Source organism: Eubalaena glacialis, chromosome 7, assembly GCF_028564815.1.
Source record: "Eubalaena glacialis isolate mEubGla1 chromosome 7, mEubGla1.1.hap2.+ XY, whole genome shotgun sequence".
Lineage (NCBI taxonomy): Eukaryota > Metazoa > Chordata > Mammalia > Artiodactyla > Balaenidae > Eubalaena > Eubalaena glacialis.
In genome coordinates, this window is record NC_083722.1 from 81,451,620 (window position 1) to 81,474,723 (window position 23,104).

At 48.3% G+C, this 23,104-nt stretch overlaps 1 protein-coding gene across 3 annotated transcripts in view; it reads left to right on the forward strand.

Annotated features, from left to right (window-relative positions):
- Positions 1-7,369: 7,369 nt before the first annotated feature.
- FLNB (filamin B) overlaps positions 7,370-23,104 on the forward strand; it is a 135,720-nt gene continuing 119,985 nt past the window's right edge. For all 3 annotated transcript variants that reach the window (XM_061197068.1, XM_061197069.1, XM_061197070.1), the window contains exon 1: positions 7,370-7,830. In XM_061197068.1, coding sequence (XP_061053051.1) covers positions 7,539-7,830 — 292 coding nt within the window. In that variant the 5' untranslated portion in view covers positions 7,370-7,538. The remainder of the gene's footprint in view (positions 7,831-23,104) is intronic.

Genomic DNA, 23,104 nt, shown 5'->3' on the forward strand with positions numbered 1-23,104 from the left:
CCATAGATACCCATACACACACACACAAATATATATTCATGATACCATTATTATGATCAAGATGAGGAATATATCCATCACTCCAAAAAGTTTCCTCATACTTTTTTGTAATCTCTCCCTCCCATCCCTCCCCACTTACCCCCTACATCCCCAGACACACACTGATCTGCTTTCCGTCACTATAAATAGCTTGCATTTTTTAGAGTTTTACATAAATGAAATCACACAGTATGTATTCATTTTTTGCCTGGCTCCTTTCACTGAGCATAATAATTTTGAGATTCATCTATGTTGTTGCGTGTGTCAGTAGGTCCTTACTTTTTATTGCTGAGTACTGACTAGTTCATTGTATGGATGCACCACAGTATGTTCATCCATTCACCTGTTAAATGGACCTTTGGATGTTTCCAGTTTGGGGCAATTACAAATAAAGCTGGTACAAACATCCAAGTACAAGTCCTATTATAGACACATGCTTTTATTTCCCTTGGATAATTACCTAGGAGTGGAAGGGCTGGATCATACGTTTAACTTTTTAAGAAACCGCTCTCCAAAATGGGTTTACTATTTTACATTCCCACCAACAGTGCATGTTTCAAAACATTTAAGGAAGAAAGAAAGTCCTTAAGGTAGAAAGTAAAACTTCTTATAATTCTACCTCCTAGTGATTGGCCTGCTTAACTGTTTCCTATAAATCCTTCCAAGGTTTCCTTGTTGTTGTTGTTTTTTATGCACATACAGAACCAGACTGAGACACAGAGGCCCCCTGGGCAGGCTTATAATTTGGCATCCCCTCAACTTGATATTTTAAAAACAGTGGTTCAAAATTTACTTAGGCAGGATGTGGAGAAACTGATTTTCTGTTAATAAAATAGATCATTCCTCTTTCTTTTTGAAACAAAGAATTTATTACATACACAGAATGAAATCTGACCTTTTAACTTACTTGGAATTGTCCTGGAATTGTAGTTGTCCAAGCAGTCAGTTTCTTTTTTTTTTGGCCGCGCCGCGTGGCATGTGAGATCTTACTTCCCTGACCAGGGATCGAACCTGTGCTCCCTGCATTGGAAGCACAGAGTCTTAACCACTGGGCCACCAGGGAAGTCCGAGCAGTCAGTTTCTTGGGGGCTGTATTATGGGCTAAGATTCAGGTGACGCACTAACAAATCACTAGGTCTCAGGGCGGCACACATCTCTGACCAAGGACTAAGCTGACAGACCACGAACCTGAGAGAATCATCGCCTAGCTGGACTCTGGCATGGTGGCACAGCCTAGAGTTGCTCCTAGTGCCGAAGAGGGGAATGTTCTAGTTTCCCCCAGAGGAGGCTATTTCCCTCTGAGCACTGGTTACCACAGGTCTGTCCCATGTGGAAACCTGAGTTAACTGGCACTGTGTTTTGATCTAGTTCAGTGCTGTTTGGGTTCCCCTTCTAGACTAGCACCCTAGTAGGCTGCCTGGCTGATCAACTCTGTGCATATATTAACGTGTACTAGTGTTATTATTATTTTTAATGTGTATACAAATTGAATCATACAAATTCATATTGATCTGTAACTTGCTTTTCTTTTTCCCCACATAACAATAAGTTCTGAGATCCTTTTACATCAGCCTATGTAGATCCATCACATCCTTTTGTAAAAAGTGCCAAGGTGGTCCACCAGACGGATGTACTGTAATGTGGGACTTAGCAACTTTAATGAGCACATGAATCGCCGTGGGGATCTTGTTAAACTGCAGCTTTGGATTCAGCAGGTCCAGGGTGGCACCTGAGGTCTGCACACCCCCAGGTACTGCCCGAGCTGCTGGCGGGACCACACTGTGAGGAGGAAGGCTACAGTGCATGTGAGGGACCCACCAGTGAGGGGCACGTGGCTGTTAGAAACAGTGCAATAAACATCCTTGAATATCCAAAAGGAGCCCTAGAGAAGGCTTTAGAGTCAGAAGACTCTAAAGAAAGGTTGAGCTCTGACCCTGACGCTAACCATGTGGCCTGGAGCTTCCTGCCCGGCAATTCAGTGCCTCCACTCTCTTAGACCCAAGGGATAAACAGTCCCTGTCCTTGAGTGCTCTGAGAGTAATACTACTAATCCTGGCCCGCGGAGCAGTGGGGGCGGAGGGAGTGGATGAGATAAGGATGGAAAAGGGCTTTGTCAGCTGTCCAGCCATCCACAAAGGGGCAGTTCTGTTCCAGTTGGAAGGCAGACTGGGCTTTCCAGGTGAGCAGCGGCTAGACAGGGTTTTCTTTAGCTGAAAAGTGCCCTGTGGCATTTGTCTGCACTTTAAAAAAACAAACCAGACCTAACACATAAATCTTCCAAAGAAGCCAAAGCCAGACTGTGTGGAGGAAGAGGGCCCAGTCATTTGCAAACTAATTTTTCTTTTTTTTTTTTTTTTTTTTTTTTTGGTGATTCCAGCAAGTCTGGGGTGGAATATGGGGCAGTGAGTTCCACCTTGGGCTGGGAAGGGAAGGCCTCGAGGGAGGAAGCCAAGGTCCTCAGCAGACCCTGACTCCCGCACCTGCTGAATGAACAACACAGATGTCCAGTGGATAGTGGCCACTGCCTTCATTCCTTTGCCATCGCTGGACAAACTGTGCTCCTGGAAGTCAGGGCTGTGGGCTCTGAGAGCCTGATGAGCTTAGAGACTCAGAACTGGCCTCTGGAGTTGGTGAGACCAGGGTTTGAATCCAGAATCTGACACCTAATTCCCAAGGGACTCTGAGAAGGTGAACTGATTTTTTTTTTTTTTTTTTGCAGCCTCAATTTCCCTACTTGTAATATGGGGCTGATAACAATAGCACCAAGCTCACAGTGTTCTTGAGAGGATTAAAAAAGATAACTCACGGACATGCTTAGCTCAGTACCTAGCACTAGGAAGTGGCCAGTCACTACAGCTGTAGGATCAAAGGAGAGAATAGAGCTAAAACCACAGTCACGTAGCCCATTGTGTGAATCCAGTAAAGAATGGCTTTCATGATCACTGCTCTGCCCATTTTGATTTCCACCTTAGGAGGTGGATGAGTGGGAGAGCTGGGGTGAAGATCTGTGCCTCCTCCCAGCAGCCGCCACCTAATCTCAGGGCAGGGCTGGCTAGTGGGGCCCCTGCAAAATGCTGCTGCCTTTTGCCACCTTTTTGGGGGAAGGCCAGATCTCCCAGCAGCCCTGCCCCCTCTCCCCACCAGAGTGGGCTTCCTTCCAGCACCCCACTCACATGGTCCCAGGACCTTTGCAGGCGGGGCCAGCAGTGGAGGGTGAACCCTCCCATTCTCCAGGGAGCTGCTAAGAGAACCAGCTCCTCTTTCTCTAGGGGGTGGAGACAGAGCAAATATTCTCATTTACATTTTGCTCTCTTTCTTTCTGGCAGGGTGTGGACACTGGTGTAAAATTACAGCTGAGAAGGGCCCTGCCCTGGGGGAAAGATGCATCTGGGGAGAACAAAAATTTATTTTTCAAGTCCTGGTTCTTCGTCTTCGCCTCTGTTCCCTTTGGAAAGCAGGCTTCTAAACCCGGAACTTTCAGTCTTCCTCTTTGATGTCCACTCACATTGTCACATAATCATGACAATAATAGCAGTATCAGCTCTCTCAGCTGACACGTACATGCTAAGTGCTATACATCTAGTTTCCCATTTGTCAGAAACTCCTAGGAGGTACGTTGTTAATGTAGATTACAGGTAAGGAAATAAAGTCAGGGGCAGCTGCAGGTCCCTGCTCTTAATCATGACTACTGCCTCTCTTAGTCTTTACTTAGTATCCAGTCTCTGTCACTCTGTGACCTTAGGCATATGACTACTCCTCTCAGCCTCAGTTTCCTTACCTGTAAAATGGGGATAATAACAACACCTCCTGGAGTTGTTGTGATGATTAAATGAGAATAACACTACTTAAGAAGCGGAAGCCTCTGTTATTATTATTACTATTACAACTATACTACCATTATTATTATTACACCTCTTTTTTTTTTTTTTAATTTATTTGGTTGCATTGGGTCTCAGTTGTGGCAGGCAGACTCCTTAGTTGTGGCTCGCCGGCTCCTTAGTTGTGGCATGCGAACTTAGTTACGGTATGCACGTGGGATCTAGCTCCCAGACCAGGGATGGAAACTGGGAAGCTCCCTTATACTTTTTAAAGGGTACTTAATAACTCTTTGGTATCATTAGAACATTTAAAGTTACAGTGTGGCTCTCATCATACTTATGTTGGACAGTGCAGGCTCTGTTAGGTCTTAAACCCCTTGCATCTTGCAGGGGGACAGAGATGACAGTTGCCCTCCTTCAGCAAGCGAAAACAGCAAGTAAACTTCAGCATAAAACAAGCATTGGGACCACACAAGCTGTGAGAGTGAGGGGACTGGGGGATGGGCACGCTTTTTCCAAGCTGGAGGGGAGAGATGAGAGCACTCTTGACGGAGGGACTGCCTGAGCAAAGGCCTGGAGGTGGGATTGGAGGAACTTCTGCACACGTGCCTGGGTAGAAGAGCTCCTTCCAATCCTACTCCCATGGGCTGACCTGGCAAATCGCACAACTTTGAGAAGCAGGCTCACCGTGCTCCAACCTTCCACCCGATGTTTATCTTCAGGTACAGGTAGACTCTTCCCTGTGGATGTCTGTGAATTTGCTGTTGTCTTGTCAGGTCCATCCTGACATGTAGGGGTTACTGCTCTACTTATGTTTTCTTGGTCAGTTCATTCTGACTGGGATCTCGCGGGGCTGGAACAGATTGGTGTCAACGTCTGTGGGTAACAGACATGGAAAGGAGCCTTGGCTTCTTACAGAGGCAGACTGGAGTCTGGGAAAATGCAGCTAATTCTAGATTTTTCAGGGTCTGGTTGAGAAGTCTCTGTTAATTTTGCCCAGTTTTCAATTACATTTATTGAGTGCTGATGGTATTCCAGGCACTCTGCTAAGAGTTTTGCCTGCATTATTTAATAACCCCAGGAGTTGATGTGTTGGCTCCATTTCCTGGATGAGAAAACAGGCTTGCTGAGGTTATTTGTTCAAGGTCATCGAGCCAGGATAGCCAGAATTCACACCGAAAGCCTGAGCCTTTCGCTTCTCTACACTCTTCCATTCTGGATGGTTCTACCAAGAAGAGATCAAAGAAGCCTAGGAAAAAATTTAGAAAACAGATTGGGTGTTTGAAGTGAAGGCCTTGTCAGCAAAACTGTGGAATGCATTGGCTAAAACGCTCCCTGCAGAAATGCCTGCCCTGAGTTGTTCAGCCCTCATCTTTTATCACATATTGATAAAGAGCCATTTGAAGACCTTGTCTGCTTCCTCTCCTTGTCACCAAAGCCACTGACCACCCTCCTCCACCAAGGTTGCTGAATCCCCTTCACTCATAAACTGCTTCCTAGAGAGCTCTTAAGTGTCTTCTGATTGACTGGAGAGATTCACCAGCTTCATCCTAAGACAGGGATGTCTCAGCTCAGAGTGAAGTGGACTGGATATTTAGATGCAGAACTTATTTAGTTATGTGTCAAGACCTGGTGAAAACAGAAATATCTCCTAAGAAAGGAGAACCTTAGTACATTATCAGCTGCCGAGTGAGCTGAGTTGATCACATTAGCTCCAGTCTCACCTAGCAGGGAGGAGGTCCCCTTCGGAGTGAGACGCTGGCTGATAAGTTTTGACGGATGCCTTTGGATGGAGGAAAGCATGAGGAACCAGAAGCCTTGGGCCTGGGGTAAGTAAGATTACCTGAACTGCCTCTAGTGAATCTGCTGCTCAGATTGTGTGGACAAAGGCAAGGCCCAGGCTGGGAACAGCATGGGGGCTTTTAGGCATAGTACAGACTTGGGCGTTAAACCCAGGTACAAGTCCAGCTTTGTCTAGTCCTTACCCGCTGACCTCCAGCAAATGTCTTCACTTAACCACTAAGGAGGGGAATGAGACTTCAAATAGTTACTGATCCCAACAATGGGCCAGGGCCAGGCAATACCGTCTTTCCCCCAAGGCGGTTTTGAGCATTTCCAGTCAGTGAGGCAATCTGTCTGAAGAAAGCACTTCACCTTGTACACAAATGACCTGTTACAGAATGTCACCACAAATCTGCTGACTTCTCCTAGGGCTGGAAGCCCTTGATATGTATTCATCCTGCCCAACCCCTCTTCCCAGCTGGGTCCTTAAAAGAATTAGAGGAAGATGTGACTGTGGAGAACCTGAGAGATGACAGCATGAGAAAGACTCCACCTGATGTTGCTGGTTTTGAAGTTGGAGGAATAGGCCTCAGCCAAGGAATTTGGGAAGCTTCTAGAAGTTGGAAAAGGCAAAGAAATGGGTTCTTCCCTAGAGCCTCCAGAAAGGAATGCATCCTGCCAATGCTTTGATTTTAGCTCAGTGAGACCTGTGAGGGACTCTAAACTACAGATAATAATGTATGTTTTTTTTGTGTTGTTTTTTTTAAGTTTATTTATTTATTTTTGGCTGCGTTGGGTCTTCGTTGCTGCGCGCGGGCTTTCTCTGCGGGTCTCTCATCGTGGTGGCCTCTCCCGTTGCGGAGCATGGGCTCTAGGTGCAAGGGGTTCAGTAGTTGTGGCACACGGGCTTAGCTGCTCCACAGCACGTGGGATCCTCCTGGACCAGGGCTCGAACCTGTGTCCCCTGCATTGGCAGGCGGATTCTTAACCACTGCACCACCAGGGAAGTGCCAACAATGTGTGGTATTTTTAAAGACAAAGTTTTGGTAATTTGTTACAGCAGCATTAGGAAACTAATATACATGGCAAATTGTTGTTCATTTCTATCACTACCATTAAGCTGTCTGTGATAGTTGATTTATACTTTTCTATTAGTCTATGAACTCCTCAAGGTTAAGTTATAAATTTTTCTTATTTACCATTGGTTGGGAGGCGCTAAGAAGGCTGGCATACAGTAGGCACTCAATAAATGCTATGAATATTATAATTCATATGAGTTTAGTTAAGATGAAATGTAAGATGTCCATTTCCTTCACGGTGTCCCCAGTGCCTAACACAGAGCCTGGCACACAGCAGGAGCTCAATAAAAGCCCTTATTGAACCTTACTGAACCTGTAGGTGGATGAAATACCCCTCCCCGCCAACCCCTCCCCCGTGACCCAGGCGGCCGTCCCTGCCCATTCTGTCCAGGTTCCTACCTCTGCACGTTCCCTCACTCTGGGACCGGGTGACCCTCTCCTTGCGGGTCTCCCGCTTAGCTTCCTTTAGCGGAGGCTGTGAGCACAGAGCGCGGGGTCCCGGGACGCCTTGCAGTTCGCGGGACGCAGTGCCCGCTTTGAGCGGCAGGGGGCGAACGTGGCCCGGGAACTCCCGCCAGAGGGTTGGGACGGGGCGGGGCTTCAGGGGCGGGTCGGCTCAATGCGCAGGCGCGGGGCCAGACGCCTCGCGCGGCCACGGGCAGGCGAGCGCAGAGCAGCCCCGGTCGCGGCTTCGGAAGCAGCGAGTTCGAGCCCCGCTCCCGCTCCCGCTCCCTTTCGGTTTTTCGCTTCCCCGGCCCTTGGGCCTCCCTACGCCCGTCCCCGGCAGCTCGCTGTGCATATTGCCCTCTGCGCCGCCAGGATGCCGGTGACCGAGAAGGACCTGGCGGAGGACGCGCCGTGGAAGAAGATCCAGCAGAACACGTTCACGCGTTGGTGCAACGAGCACCTCAAGTGCGTGAACAAACGCATAGGGAACCTGCAGACCGACCTGAGCGACGGGCTGCGGCTCATCGCGCTGCTGGAGGTGCTCAGCCAAAAGCACATGTACCGCAAGTACCACCAGCGGCCCACCTTCCGCCAGATGCAGCTCGAGAACGTGTCCGTGGCGCTCGAGTTCCTGGACCGTGAGAACATCAAGCTCGTGTCCATCGGTGAGTGCCCTGGCCGGGCCAGGCGCCGGCGGTGTACACCTCGCGCCCCCGCGCGTGCGCCCCCGCGGGGGCTGAAGCTCCCTGTCGCGCGACCCCACGGCGCCCAGCAGCCGCGGGCTGAGTGTGGGCTCCGAGGCCGGGGGACGTCGTCCCCGAGGGATGAGGACAAAGGGAGCCTAGGCCCCCTCCTGGGAGCCATCCCCTGGGGTGCTGCTGTCGTGTGAGAGTTCCGCGCCGTGCGCCCCGGCAGTGCGTCTCTGGGGGGCGGTGGGTTGAAGGTTCGGGCTGGGGCCGCACGGGGAGAGGTGGGGCTGTGGCATTTCTCTGCACCTGGGGTGCCCCTGCGGGAGCTGGGGGACTGGAGACCTCTGGTCCGCCGTCCCTGGGGCTGGGGCCTTAGACGCTCCCCGGAGTGCTCGCCCAGCTGCGCCCAGGCCGCTGCGCTCGGCGGCCGCGGAATGGGCGTTGGCTCGGAGGCCAGGTAGGGAGCCCTGGGGAGGGACTGTTCTCTGAACCTGGGGCCCTCCCGCCAGGTGGAGGTGGGGACCTCGCCGTCGCCGAAAGGGGTGGGGGCCCCGAGGTGGGAAGGGGAGCCTCGGGGGGGTGTGTCTTCCTCGCTCCCTCTGCTCCCAGCTCAGCTCTGGCTCTGCGCAGCGGCTGAGCCCACTGTCCCCGCTGAAGGTGTAATTTAGAGATGGTGGTGGTCACAGTAACTGCCGTCTTGTAGGGAGTCCCAGCTAGTGCGCGCCGTGTGCCAACAGCCTTCTAACAGGCTTCCAACAGCCTTACCTCGGTCCTTACACATGCTGCGAGCTGGAGCGTCATTAGACCCATTTTACAGACAAGGAAGTCCAGAGGGTTAATGGGCTTGCCTAAGCTAGCGAGGGTCTAGCTGAGAATTGAAGGAAGTGTGTGACAATTAAAGGAGACTTTGCCTTCCTCTCCCCGCCCTCCCCACACCAGGATCTTCCTGAGAGGAGGGAGGGAGTTGGTGTCGGGTTCCTCTCCCCCTGGAACTGGGGAGGAAGAATGAGGGTGAGGTCCCACTATGACCTGGGCTGGTTGAGGACTTCGGGAAGGGTCACAAGGCTGCTGAGGGTGGAGGCTGTGACGGGAGGGGCAAGGGGTGTGTAGTGTGCGAGTGTGCAGAGTGTGTGTGCAGAGCATGTAAGTGCAGAGAATGTGTGTGCACCTACATTGTGTGTGTGTGTTCTGCTAGGTGAGCCTCTTGCCAGGGAGGAGTTGGCCCAGGCCTGGGTCTCAGGTCTGTTCCTGAGGAAACCAGGCCTTAGAGTGACCCCCTGACAGGAAGAAAGGGCCATGGGTGTGGCTGCTGGGACTTTCTCCTGCCTAAAACGGGTTCCCTCTTGGCTGAGCCTCCTCCGTCCTCTCCCCCGCCCTCCCCCACACCTGTCCTGGCAGGTGGGGCTGCTTCCTGGGTCCAGGCAGCTGCCACCGCCCAGTCAGCCTCCCCATCGAGGGCAGCTTCTCTGCAGAGGGAAGCCGTGTGGCACGCTGTCTTCTTTTGTGGGCCCATCTCGTGTAACGAGGGAAGGAGAACCTCAGATTTCTGTTGGAATTCTTTCCTTTGCAGAAACCAGCTTTCCCTCGGAGGAATCTCAAGGGCTGACTGGGCTCAACTCGGATCTCTTCTTTGCTTTAAAACTGTGTATTTATTTAATTAACTGAACAAAGAAACTTAAAGTAAACCAGGAGTATCCAAACATGACATGAAATCTCTTTAAAAAACAAAACAAAACAGACAAAACCCAAACCACAGCACCAGAAAACCCTGGACTGCCTAATTTGGCAACTGTTTACAGAGGCTGCAGCTGCCTCCAGCATGGCTTCCCATCAGTGCCCTGAAATTGGGGGTCTCATTCTAGACTTTTTCTGGTCCCTTACATTTTCCTCCTTGATCCTCATGATCTTCATTCCTGAACCCACCCAGGCCTTAGCGTCTTCCATCGTCCTGACATGCCAGGGTTAGCCTCCCCTTCCCTGGTTGTGGCCTGTGGACTTTTGGCAGCTTCTTGCTGTGGATCTCTTCCCACGATAATTTACATCGTTTTATTTTATTTTTTCCTTTTAAATAATTTCTTGGATCATATTCTCCAGGGTGGCATTCATGGGTCAAAGGTTGTGGCCACATTTATGACTCCTGTCATTGGCTGCCTAATTGTTCTCCAGAAAGACCTTACAACAAACTGGTTTTCCAGCCTCTGGAGGCTGGAGGGAAACTTGCCAAGTGCCAGGACTCCTGAGCAGGTAATGCCTGAGGCCTCTTCCCTCTGCTCCTGAGGCTATGCTGGGTAAAGGCCCTTCAGAAAAAATTCACATCCAGCGTGGACTTCAGTTCAAGCTTTCACTGCCTGTGCTGTGGTACATTGTGCTGACTGTGACACGCGCTCCAATTTGGGGGCACCCACTCGGTGTTAAGCGTGTTCTGTTGATCACCCACCCCATTGATCACCACCTTGAATCCTCGAGTTCTGGTTTCCTTGTCTATATGATGATCTGCTTTTAGCAAGTCCCTGGGAGGGTTAAGGGCTTGCCCCAGTCCTGGCCAAGTGCTTAGAAAATGTTTGTTGTTATTACTGTGGTGGTTGTTGGTATTACTATGTCCATTTAAAGTTGGGGAAACAGGAGTAAAGTCACTTGTGGAGGTCACCCAGCTGGTAAACCAGGTCTGCGGAGTTGTTGAAATTGAGCCTGAACTGACCTACCTTTCAGTGTCAGAAATGAGTAAAATACAACCAGTTTCCCCCCTCAGAAAGCTCATGTTAACCCCAAGTTTTGCAAGTCTGGGGTGTTGGGGTTGTGGCTGGACATCCACACGTTGAGCGTCTGGCCTCGAACAAAGCAAGGCCTTAGGTGAGTGATGAGGTTAGTCCTCTGAACTGTGATGAGGGTCCGTGAGATGAGTGTCGTGTCGGGAGGTGCGCAGACTCAGTTTGCATCTTGCATCTTGTGTTGAGGTGAATTTGCTGGGGGAATGGCTGCCTTGTCTTCACTGTTTTTTTTGGTCTGTTTTTTTTGAGATTTCCTGCTACTCACAGGATAGCATTTCACTTCCATAATCTGGGAAGATATCTTTGAACTAATACAGGGTTTTGTATACTTTGGATAACTCCCAACAGTATTTCATTGTGGGAATCATTAGAGTTGGGTATAGGCGCCAGCTGTGTGACATGAGGTGGTCAAACGTCGCCAGAGCGCCGTGGCTTTTCTGCCTAGAACTCCCTGAAAGACAGCCCTGGCTGTTCACGTTTGTGATTCCTTGTAAGGTGGGCCCATCCTAGGCTCCATCCCAAAGTTAAAGTTCTTTCTTATATCCTGGGCAGTTCATAGTGAGGCCTCAGCATATTTTAATTCTAGTTGTCTGCCAGGAGCTGGCAGGTTTATTTATTTGTTTTTCCAAAAGCCTTTCTGCAGCACAGCCAACTTGGAGAAGAAGGGGTCTCCCAGCCCAAGAATGACAATCAAGGCAGGCTAGAAGTTTGGGTGGTGTGTTTTGGCTTGATCCTTTACGAAAAGGAATTTTTTCCTTTTTAAAGGATGTGGTCCGACCCTGATGTTTGCTTAAGGTACCTGTGCCAGGCCAGCACCGCAGAACAGGCGGGGTGCATGTTCCCAAGACCTCGGGTCACTGGGCGGAGTTTCCAGGGTGGTGGGTCACCCAACCACTCACCCTGTTTTCCTTCCTCTTGTCCCACCCCGACCAAAATAATGCACAAATAATCCTAAATTCTGCTCTTTTCTGTAACTATTTAGCAAATGCCACTGTGTCTTTCAGGCAATGTAGTTCATATCCAGAGAATGCTTAAAAAGTAGCAAAGTAGCATGCTTTGTCAGAATTAACAAGTTCTGGGCCATTTGCAACAAAGTAACACAGTGGTGTGAGCTAGTTAAGAGCTATGATTCTTGGTTAAAATGCTGCATGCTGCTAAGTAGCTATTAAGAAATTTCTGTGCACTGGTTTTCTTATCACTTAAATGGGGATAATAACTACCTCCTTAAAAGGTTGTTATAAAAACTAAACAAGTTAATATTTTTTAAAGTGCTCCGAACAGTTCGTGGCACATAGTTGGTGCTGTGTGTTTGTTAAATAAATAAGGTGCTGTCCAGTAATAGTCTCAAAAGTCACGCTGGAGGGTTTGCACACTGAAAGGACATTTAAAATCGGCACCACACTGGGGAGACCAGCTTGGTTGGCTAATGTTGATTCCTGTCGCTGTAATAGGGTTATGGACTGCCCAGAGGCTGTCCCCTCTTTGGAAGGGGGTGACCCCTGGTTATGTTGTGGCTGCCTCTGGGGCCCATTCACACCAGCTTTGTTTCTGAGAGGTGGACGGGAGCTCGGAGTGGCTGGTCATTCCAGCCTCCCACCCGTTCAGGAATCTCTGGGCCAAATCATTTCCAGATGGCAGTTGGGCCTCTGCAGGCTCCTCCAGCACCGGTGGGGCCAGCATGCCAGTCAGCAGCTGCCTTCATTCTTGGAGAGTCTGTACTCAAGGAGAGCTTTGATTTGGAGCCAAATTATGTCTCCTGGGCACTCCTCCTTCACCCTCCACCCGGGGAGGAGGGTCCTCGTTCTCTGCTGTGAGGCCGTGTCATGGGTTAGTTAAGGATGGCTGCCTTGCTCCTTGGGCAGCGGATGCTCAGGTTCGGAACCTTTGGGCCCTGCTTGTAGTGGCTGCGTGGCCAGGGTACCTCGTCATCCTGCTTTCTCTATAAGCAGCCTTCGGGTCAGCACATACCCGAAGCTACTATAGGCTGAAGCTAGAGTGCCAGGATTCTAATCCCCACTCTGCCCCCTAACAGTTGTGCAACTCTGGTCCACTGCATTAATCTTTCTGCCCCTCAGTTTCCCCATCTGTAAAATGGAGGAGAATAATAGTTCCTATTTTAGCGTTGCTGAGAGCATTATATTTGATTTGGTTAAGTTATAGCATAATGCTGGCGTTGTCATTATTAGTATAATGGACTCTGTCTTCCGTCTATCCTCTGGCCAGTCCTGCCACTGTCGTATGGTGTGTTAGCTATTCCCTTCCCCCAGCTTGGAACCTCTAATGAAGGTGCCCCCCAAGATTCTTTTTTTCTTCCTTTTCTCATTCAACAAGACTATGAAAGATAAACTCTGAGCCAGGCTCAGTGCTAGGGCCACAGGAATAATGCGAGTCATGTCCCCGGTTGCCTTACACACTGCTTAACACAGAGGAGAGACAAGTCACCAGGGAGTGTCCTTCTCAAACTTTCAGGCACACATGAATCATCTGGGAACTTTAAAATGTTGGTCTGTTAAAAATGTCGGTCTGATTCACTAGATTAGGGCTGAAGCCTGGATTCTGCTCTTCCAGGGAGCTCCTAGTTGCTGTTTGTGGACCACCTTGTGAGTAGCAAGGATTGAGATGACAAGCCCTTTGGGGAGGAAGAGCACCTTCCCTCAGGCTGAACTGGGCTGTCTGGAGGGCTTCCTGGAGGAAGGGGCTGTTAAGCTGAGACCTAAAGCTTGACTAGAATAAGGCAGGTGAGCAGACAATTAGCCAGGCGAGCACAGGAGTAGAAGAGTGTGTCAGGTGGAGGTTGGAGGAGTGGTGGAGAGGTAGGCAGGGGCTGACTCACAAAGGGCCTTTTGAGGCTGGAGGCTGCCAATCAAGCATCTTCCTTGAGGGGGCTTGGGGTAAGGTAGGTGAACCCAGCTGAAATGGATCATCTAATCTGGGGATCTCTCCACTGTTGCTCAAGTCATTCCTGTCAGGAAAAAAAATTGAGCCCTGTCCTCATATATGTACGTTTATAAGTTGTATACATATGCCACCTGTCAGTCTGTATATTAAATGTTACTGTAGTAGAGCTTAGTTTCTTTTTAGATAACAAGTCCAAACAGAAGTTTTTCCTGTGCTCCGCTGGATTATCTTGTGCACCCTTGGGGTACATATACCCTATTTGGAGGCCCCATGAGGACCTGTGTGTCTACATTTTCTTTTTCTTTTTTTCCATATTGTTATTATTCTGCATTTAGGTTTCATCTTTAATTGTCCTCTGTTAAAGAGGTAGATCTAAAATTATAACCCCTTCCCCCAACAAGTTGAACCAAATGAATAAATCCAATGGAATGAGCCATTTCCATCTAAATGCGTGCTATTTCCTGCTCTTACAAAAGATTAAAATTGCCTTTCATGATATTCTACTAGAAGCCATTTTACATTACTGTTGTAAATCTAGTTCTTCATTAAACATGTTTGATAATCACCAAATTGACTCAGGTTATTGGATGGTAAACAGCAGTACTTTCTTCTTTTTGGGCTTGGAAAGTGGCCTGGAATTTATAAGGTGCCTAGCTACTTTTCTTGGGAAATTGAGTCCATGTTCTAGGAAGAGAGTTTATTTTGCCAGTGTTGACTTCCTCCTTTCCCGCATCATCAAAACCTGGCACAGGTGGACAGCTTGGCAAGGAGGACACCTGTGCTCCTCTGCATATTCCTTGGCTATTCTTGGTACCGAGAATGCACACGATGATGCCATTTGTGTACCAAATGTCAGTGTGTGCACACGCATCCTCTAACATATTCAGTAGTATCTAGCGTTTCCCCATGCCTACTGTGTGCTAAGCATTGTCCTTAGTGCCATACCTTTATTACTTCTAATCCTTATTATGAACCCTGCAAAGTGAGTGGCTTTATATCTATTTCCATTTTATAGGTGAGAAAACTGAGGCTCAAATATGCCTCACTTCACATGCCAGGCATGATGCTTGCCTGCATTAAACTGTACAGTGTTTTTTTAAATTTTTTTTTTTAATGTTAAAGTTGGGTTCCACACTTGTAAAGTAAAATGGATACATTGTAGTGAGAGATTTTTTTACTGCTTTAGTCCTGTTCATTTTTATTTTGCTTGAAACTAATCATTTGAACTTGATTAATGTGAAATTGAAATTTCCTTCTACAAAACAAAACTTTTGTGGGCCGATTTGCTTCACTTTTTTCCGGTACCATAAAGCTTTAATGGGGGTCTTCTTTCCAGTTTTGGAGACAGCTCTCTTGTTCTTTCCCTGCCTTTGTTTGGTTTCCAGGGGCAGTGATTTCACTGCAGGTTTGGACAGCAGGGACCAGCTGAAGGTCTGCTTTGGGGAGCCAGGCAGGGCTTTCTCTGTGAGGCCTGGAAGCCAGAGGTGAGGAGGAGGTGCCTCCTGGCTGCAGTCCTGTGGGGTTTGCAGTGCCCACCACTTATGGGGGTGGATGGGTGGAGTTTGTTGAGGTCCGGCTATGCTGGGAGATCCTTGGTGACAGTCGACATTGGCACAGCTATGCTCTGTCAGCAGTGACCTCACCCCACATCGTTTCCTTCTGCTACCTGTAAACATTAACCGGCAGGAGGGTGTGTTAGGTTGTGCTGGCCGCTGAGCAGAAGCTTTCTTTCTCGGCTGGCACTCGACCTTTATCAGTCTGGCAGCCCGGTTACAAATGGCTGCCTGCTTCCAATCCAAGCCAGCGGCTCCCACTCACGTTCAGGGAGACTTGTGGGCAGGCCCCTTGCTGTGCACCGCGGCACCGAGCTGTGTGCTCCAGGGCTGCACTTGTATCCCCAAGGGCTTCTCCTGCAGCGCAGCTCCTGAGAGAGCAAGCTGGTCTGGCCGGCCGTCTCGGTGCTCAGCCTCCCCAGAAATTGCAGGGCTGGCTTGTTGAAAGGTCTGGGCGTTAACACAACACTCCTGTTCTCCGTCTCTGAAGGCCCTTTATGCTGGCATGAATTCCTTTTCTCATGGAGATCTGAAAGCTCTTTTGACTAAATGGGTCACCTTTCTGGGTATTTTCATAAGGCTGGTCAGCTTTTGCCATGCCAGACAACTTTTCTGGAATTTCCGTTCAGATATAAAGGCAACCAAAGAGGTTGGATTATTTGGAACACTGTGGAATTTTGGCTTTCGAGCTACAGGGAAATGGGTGGGGATTGTGGCAGGGACTGTGTAAATTCGCTGCGTCCCATAAATTAAGATTTTAAGATTAGAAGAGGCAGGCAGCAGTCAGCTTTCCTCTGACAAACAGGAGTGGTGTTGCTTTCTGCCTCGTGCTGCTTGTGACCCAGGCAGCGGCAGGCCTCCCACGTAGCCTGGGGGATGAAAGGATTCTCAGTGGCTAGCATCAGATTCCTCCATCTCCCCTGCAACCCCCAAGAAAATAATCAAGTTCTTATCATGCTGGTACTGCACTGCTTGTGTGCACCTCCCTGAAGTGATTTATCAGATATTCCGGGGAAACAAGAATTATTTGGCATTCTACAGCCTGCTGGGAGCATGGCTCAGCCTGGTGCTTCTTGCTCAAGAACAAAGCTATTGTTCCCTTGGTGGGGTAAAGCAGGCCAGAGGTGGCGGACCAGGCCCTGCCGTCCTAGGGAACCTCAGGTGCTGAGGCCTTGGGGCTCAGACCCTACAAGGCCTTTGTGACTTGGCAGTTCTGTTAATTGAACAGAGTTCTGGGTTCTGTTTATAAGATTCCTTGTCAGAAGAGACAGAGGCTGGAAGGCCGAGGGTATGCTGCTTGTGGGACCGGGGGCCCCTCAGTGCAGCTCCCAAGCCATCCGGGGGCAGAACCCAGAAAGTGTTCTGGGAGAAGGAGCCTTGGTGGATCCTGGCCTGCAAGCACCTGGGCAATGGCTTGTCACATTTCTCATCTCCACTAAAGAGGCAAGCTGGCACCTGGGGAATGCCTCTCCTGCTGGGGAGTCCTTTACAGGAAATGATCTAGGTGTCACATTACGCTTCCTGTGGGGCACGCATCTCTTACCATAATTGTCCCTTTTTCTTGGCACTTTTGTTTGACAGGCATGGGGAGTCACACCCGAGGTTGGAGGGCGTGAGACCCTCTCCTGGACACCCACAGCTCCCCCCTCCCCCAGTGCCATTCCATTTCATGGCTTACTAAGCTGTATTGATCTCCTGACTTGCCTGTGTTGTTCTCCCACTGGGTCACGACTGCTCCAAGGGCAGGCGCTGTATCTCTTGTTTACCTCTGGGGCTCTGAGCTTGGCTCTTAGTAGGAATATAATAAATAATTTATCAAAGAAATAAACAGCCTCTAGCATAGATGGTTTGAAGAATAAGGCTGTTACTTTGACTTGTTTGCAATATATTTGCTTTCAAAAAATGCAAAATCATAGTCCTTTGCAGCTTATAAAGAAATGGGAATTATGTGAAGTGGACAACTGGGTCTGGGGTCCCAGTAGAACACCTCGTTTTTTGGGACAGTGGTGCTGAATTTAAAGAACTCAGCACTTCATAGTCATTCTTGACTTAGAACATCTATGATTTACGTCAGCTGATAGAGAACAAGGCCTTTTCTGGGTTGACGTGAGGCTCAGAAATATGAATATAAAAGGAAGCCACTGAGAGTCACTATGATCATAGTAATAGTTTTGTTAATAATCGTGAATATATATCAAGCACCTACAGTACCAGGCATTGGGATAAATGTTTCTCAGTAATAGCTAAATGAAACCTCATCGCAACCCGGAGTGGTAGTTATTGTGGTAACCCCCATTATACAGACAAGGAAACTGAGGCACGCCCAGATCAGCCAGTGAGTATGTGGCAGACTATGACTCAAACCCTCACCTGAGATTTCAGTCCCCAAAGGAAAGCCATCAGCTCAGCACGTCTTCGAAATTAGCTTCTAACAAGTTTTAAAATATTGAGCATTTGTAGTTCTTTGTAAAAAAAAAAAAAAAAAAAAAAAAATTGCAAGAACATAGAGAAATATAAAGAAAAAAATCATTTGTGAAAAATCTTAACCAATCTTTTTCTGTTTTTAGGGAGTTTTGCTTTCAGCGACCTTTTGGTCAGAATGGGGAAGAGGGAGATGCATTTTCTCAGGAAAAAAGGCTGTGGACTGGAAACGTTTTGTGAAATCATTTTGGTCATACGGATGGTTGTAATAAGATTCATCCTTGAGTTATTGCTGAGCTGTGGCCAGCATTAAAATTGGAGGTCTTGGTTGAGGCTCATCATGGTTTGCAAATCTCCCTTCGTCTAGAAATATGTTTTGGTCAACCACGGAGTGGGGGTGTGCCAGCCACTTCTGTCTCTTAAAAGCTTTTAGGACCAACTTTTATTGGGACTGCCAGGGTCTCTTAATAATAGTTATTATCTTTGGATACATTGTGACCTTGTCTCATGATTAGCCAAGCACAGAAAGTCTTTTACCTTTTAGGTGCTCGGCTCCATTAGCTGTTTAAATATGTCTCAAATATGCGCCATAACAATGCAGTTGGGCAACTTGGTTCACCCTTGTCTGCCTGGGAACTTTTAGATATCTGAAAATTATCTGCAGCCCTGAGGTCTGCATTGGTTTTTTGGAGACATCACTTTTCTCAACAGCCCTCAGGACATCAGGCCCAGGGAATAATCCTGTCTTGGTCTCGTTTGAGGCAAAGGAGATAGAATGTAAACCACTTTTAGTACAGATTGAGCCATTTCCTGAGGGTGCTTAAGAGTATGGGTCCATTAGACCCTGCTGCTTAATAACTGGGAGACTTGGGGCAAGATGCTTGACCTCTCCGAGGTTCTAAGCCCCAAGCTATATTAGTACCCCACTCTTGGTATTATTGAAGATAAATGATACATTCCCTGTAAAGCATTTGATGCAGCCCTTGGCGGACAGTAAGGGCCCCATAAATGGTGGTCATTGCCTTCTTCCCTCCTCCCTCTCCTCCTAATTCCTGGGCCTCTGGTGGCCCCTTCTGACTGGAGGGAGACATGGCCTAATTGTTTTATAAGGGGTAGGTGGGTGGGAATACACTCAGAAATTGGTCAAAGATACCTCATACCTAATAGGCTGTTTTTAGACATGGAGGTGGCCTCAGTTTTTGAGGGCAGGAGCCATGGGCCAGTGGCATTGCCTGGTCTTCCGGCCAAGCTTCCTTTAAGGATAGAAAACAGGTGCCAACTATTCTTGACATCTTCCCCCACTTTCCCTTTCTTCCTGTTTGGCTAATGGAGCTGTTTTTTAGCTAGCTCATTTGCCCTCCTTTCTTTCTTTAATCCTTCCTTTTTGTCTCTTAGCATGTCGTTTGCTCCCATTGTTTTCTTTCCTGGTGTTACTCTTGCGGAAGTGGCTGTAATGCCATCCGGGTCCGGGTCCAGGTGATGTGCTTGCTCGTGGGTCTGAGTCTTGGCTCTGCCCCTTGAGAGCCGTCTGACCCCAGCTTCCTGTTCTGTCTCTAGGAGCCCGTCTTTCGTGTGCAAACTGTGATAATAGAGTGCTCTGCTTTACTGAGTTCTCGGGTATAAAGAGAATGTGCATCTCTAGCCCTTAGTCAATGACAGCTGCTGCTATGGTGGTGTTAGCATTGCATTATTACTGTGAAGCCCTACCCCCTCCCACTTACCCTTTTCAGGCCTTAGTGGAGGAGGATGAAGAGGGGGCAGCCATGCTGGAGGGGAGGCTGTGCTGACTGCTTTGGGCACTTTCAGCCTGAGACCAAGCAGGTTAACCCAGCTGCTCGTCCACCCCCAATCCCACTCCTCCAGCCTCCTGCCCTGGCCCTGGGCACCGCCTTCTCTTTCTTCTAGTCCTGGCCCTTTGACATCTGGGATCATGGCGGGGCTGCCTGCACCACCTGCCAGGATTTGTGCTGCCCTGGGTGTGGTCTTAAACCTAGCACTGTCTAACCTCTTGTCATGGAGCTGGCGACAATAATTTTACAGTAGTGCTTGGAAACTGTGCTGCTGGGGTCACACCAGCCTGTATCAAGGTTGCTGGGTTGGGGTGAGCGAAGGTGGCTGGCAACAGCAGATTCTGTGGCTCCTGAGACCAGAGGATGTGGGAGGTTGGGGGGCGGGCATCATTCTCTCCTCTTGTCAGGGATACGCTGGTCTTTGCCCAGACAGGCTGAAGGGACCTGTGTCTTGTGTAACCGCGTGCTTCCCCCAGTTGCCCCTTGAGTACAAGCTGCCTGCTGTGTCGTTGGCTGGGCGATATTTCTAATACTGTGGCCTTTGAGGGGAGTGTCATTTTTAGGTCATCTTTCGTGGGGGCAGGGAGCACCCAGCACCTTCCCCAAAGGTAGAGTTTGCGGGGGTTTTACCTGAGTGAGTGACGAATGCAGATTTTCATGTTTTAATACTGGGAAGATATTAGTCAGCCTGGGTCCTGTTTCCACGTGACAGAGCAAAAATTTAAACCATTACACAATGGCTTTTGTTTCACCAGCTATTAAAGTTGACCATCAGGCATTATCAATAAGATCAGCAAGTGTTAGTTAACCCGCTCTGCTTCTGGAGACCAGTTTCTGGTCTTGGAAACGGCCCAGAGCAAGTTGTATTTGGCAGGATTTCGGGTCCTAGGCAGATGTCGGGACCTAGACACTGGATCTTAGTCCCAGGCCTGCTTCTGTCATCACTGGGGCCTTGGAGAGGCCCTACCTCTCAGCGTGTTTCCCCATCTGTAAAATGGGAGATCTGTCCCATTTCAGTGTTCCCCCAAATTCAGTCATTTGTAGAGGAACCACCTTTATTATTTTTGCCATGTCCCGTATCTCTATTTCATTTTCACTCATCACCACCCCCCTCCCCAACCCTGCAGTTGACTCATTTTTAAAACAAATGTATTTGAAAAGGAGACTTGGTGTCACTATCATAATGGAAAAGCAGTGTCACTAGGTAAATCGAAGGTAACCATAAATAAACCCAAAACAGTGTCATTAAATCCCAGCTGGTGATGTTGCCTGTTCTCAGTGCGAGGCCTACTCTTTCCGTTAAAAGGAAAATTAGCCAAAGATGGAGAGGCGTTCAGAGTAACCTACCAGCACGCTGAGCCGTTGTCCTTGACATACTCTGAAGGGTTGAGAAAGAATTGGAAGGGGAATAAAGTTTTCTCTGTGATGCAAAGGCACTCTGACAGAGTGTAGCTCAGAGTAGTAATGTATAGATGCTTTGTTCAACAAATACTTGTGGAGCCTTTACCGTGCACCAGGAGCTGTGCTGGAGGCTAGGAGCATAGAGGGGTTGGGACTTGGAAGAGTTGTTAAGAAAATGATTTTTTTATAATTTGAGTTTTTTGAATGAACAATAAACCTATTTCAGTCCAGAATGATTCTAGAGAAACTAAATATATTGAAATTGTATCATTGTTCTTATAGTATTAAGATAATGATCGATCTTAACCTTTTATGTAATGATAACCAATTTTACCTCCCTAAAGCCTGGTTTGAGTTAGAGCTCCCTTGGAGCCCATGTCAATTGTAAGTAGATAAGATAAAACAAAATGGCCTGTTATACTCTTTGCAAACCGCCCCCACCACCTCTCCATTAGCATGTCCTGTAGTTTCTGCAAAGCAAGATGGACACCAAGATTGGATCTCTGAATTACCTCAGGCTAGTCTCCAGGAATGGATGGATTCTCTGAAGTAGTGGGGTATGAGACTGAGTCTGATTTTTCTGTCCATGTGCTAGCCTAGGACACCACCTGCCTCCCTTGGGTTTCTGGGAGGAGGGAGGTCGTGTTTAAGAGTGAGGACTTGGGAGTCAGGCAGCTCTGGAGTTGAATCTGAGATTTAATGCATGATGTAGGATGGAGTTACATGATTTCTCTGGGTTTACAAGTGCTCAGTGTTCTCACCTGTAAACCGGGGATAATCATAGTTTCTACCTGCAAGAGTGTGAAGATTTAATGAGCTAAATTTTGTAAAGTACTTGCCACATGGGAAATATTCGGGAAGTGCTGTCAGGTAATCCCTTACTTTTCTGATTGAAGGGGTCAGGGTTTTACTACTCTAGGCAGGTGATGAGTGAGGTTGAAGGGAGATGTCAGATTTGGGGTTTGGTTAGTTCATGCTGATTGGCATTAGATTTGGGACAAATGGTGTCATGACCCCTAAGACATTTTGTATGGGTCAAATCTGGATGAAATGGATAGCAAGAAGAGCCCTCAAGGGGGAAGTGGGGCAGTAAGAATCCTTTCAGCTGCAAGGAATGGGACCCCGAAGTGGCTCGCTTACAACAAAATTGATTGGCTCATGTCAGTGAGCCTGGACAGTGTGGGTTATAGGTTTGTGAGATCCAGTGACTCAGTGACGTCATCAAGGACCTAGGTTCTTTTTTTTTTTTTTTTTTTTTAATATTCATTTGGCTGCGTTGGGTCTTAGTAGTGGCATGCGGAATCTTTTCGTTGCGGTACGCGCGCGGGCTTCTCTCTAGTTGTGGCGTGTGCGGGCTCAGTAGCTGCTGCGGCGTGTGGGCTTAGTTGTTCCACAGCATATGGGATCTTAGTTCCCCGACCAGGGATCGAACCCACGTCCCCTGCATTGGAAGGCGGATTCTTAACCCCTGGACTACGAGGGAAGTCCCAAGGACCTAGGTTCTTTGGGTTTCTGCTCTCTTGGTTTCATTGATCCTAAGGCTGGGACTTCCCTGGCAGTCCAGTGGTTAAGACTCCACGCTTCCAATGCGGTGGGGGGGGGGGGGTGTGCAGGTTTGATCCCTGGTCATGGAACTAAGATCCCCACATGCCTCACGGCCAAAACATTAAAAAAAAAAAAAAAAAAGGATCCTAAGGCTGATTCCCCTTGTGGTTTCCCATAGCAGAGATTAGCAGAGACTTCTTCCTGTGAGGCTGAGAGACAGTTCCCAGAAGCTGGCAACAGATCCTACTTATGTCTCATAGGCCCAAATTAGATCACATGGCTACTTTTGAACCAGTATCTGGCAGGGGGGATTGATTGCCCTCAGACCATGAGGCTTTTTCTAGAGTTGAGGGTAGAGTCACTTCTTGAAGGTGCATAGGTCCTGTTGGGAGGGGTAGATCCAGACTCCTATCAGAACTCTTCCAGGAAGGGCAAAGGGGGCTGGATGCTGGGTGGGCCTGTTGTAGTGGGTGATATCAGAAAAGGGGTTGGACCTGCTTGGGGAAAAGGAGGAGTGTGATGGGGAAGATGTGTGTCTTATTCCATAGGCTTCTTTCTCCATCTCTCTACCTCTCCCAGCCCCTTTGTTTTATACCCAGGGGCCGTGCCCACACCCTCTTCTCCCTCCCAGATACCTTTGGTACACCTTCCTGCTTCTGCAAGACCTCCTCCTCCATGCTGATTTATTGTAGGAATCCAGCTGATTGTGTATCATTTGTAAAATAGAAGTAATTTATTGTTTTTTCCTAGTTAAGAGTAATATATGTTTTTGCATAGTAATGGAAAAATGCATAAAAATAGTAAAAGAGGAAAAAAAGCTTATAATTTCACTGTCCATAGGTAACAAGGAATTGTTAACATTACCTTCCGGTAT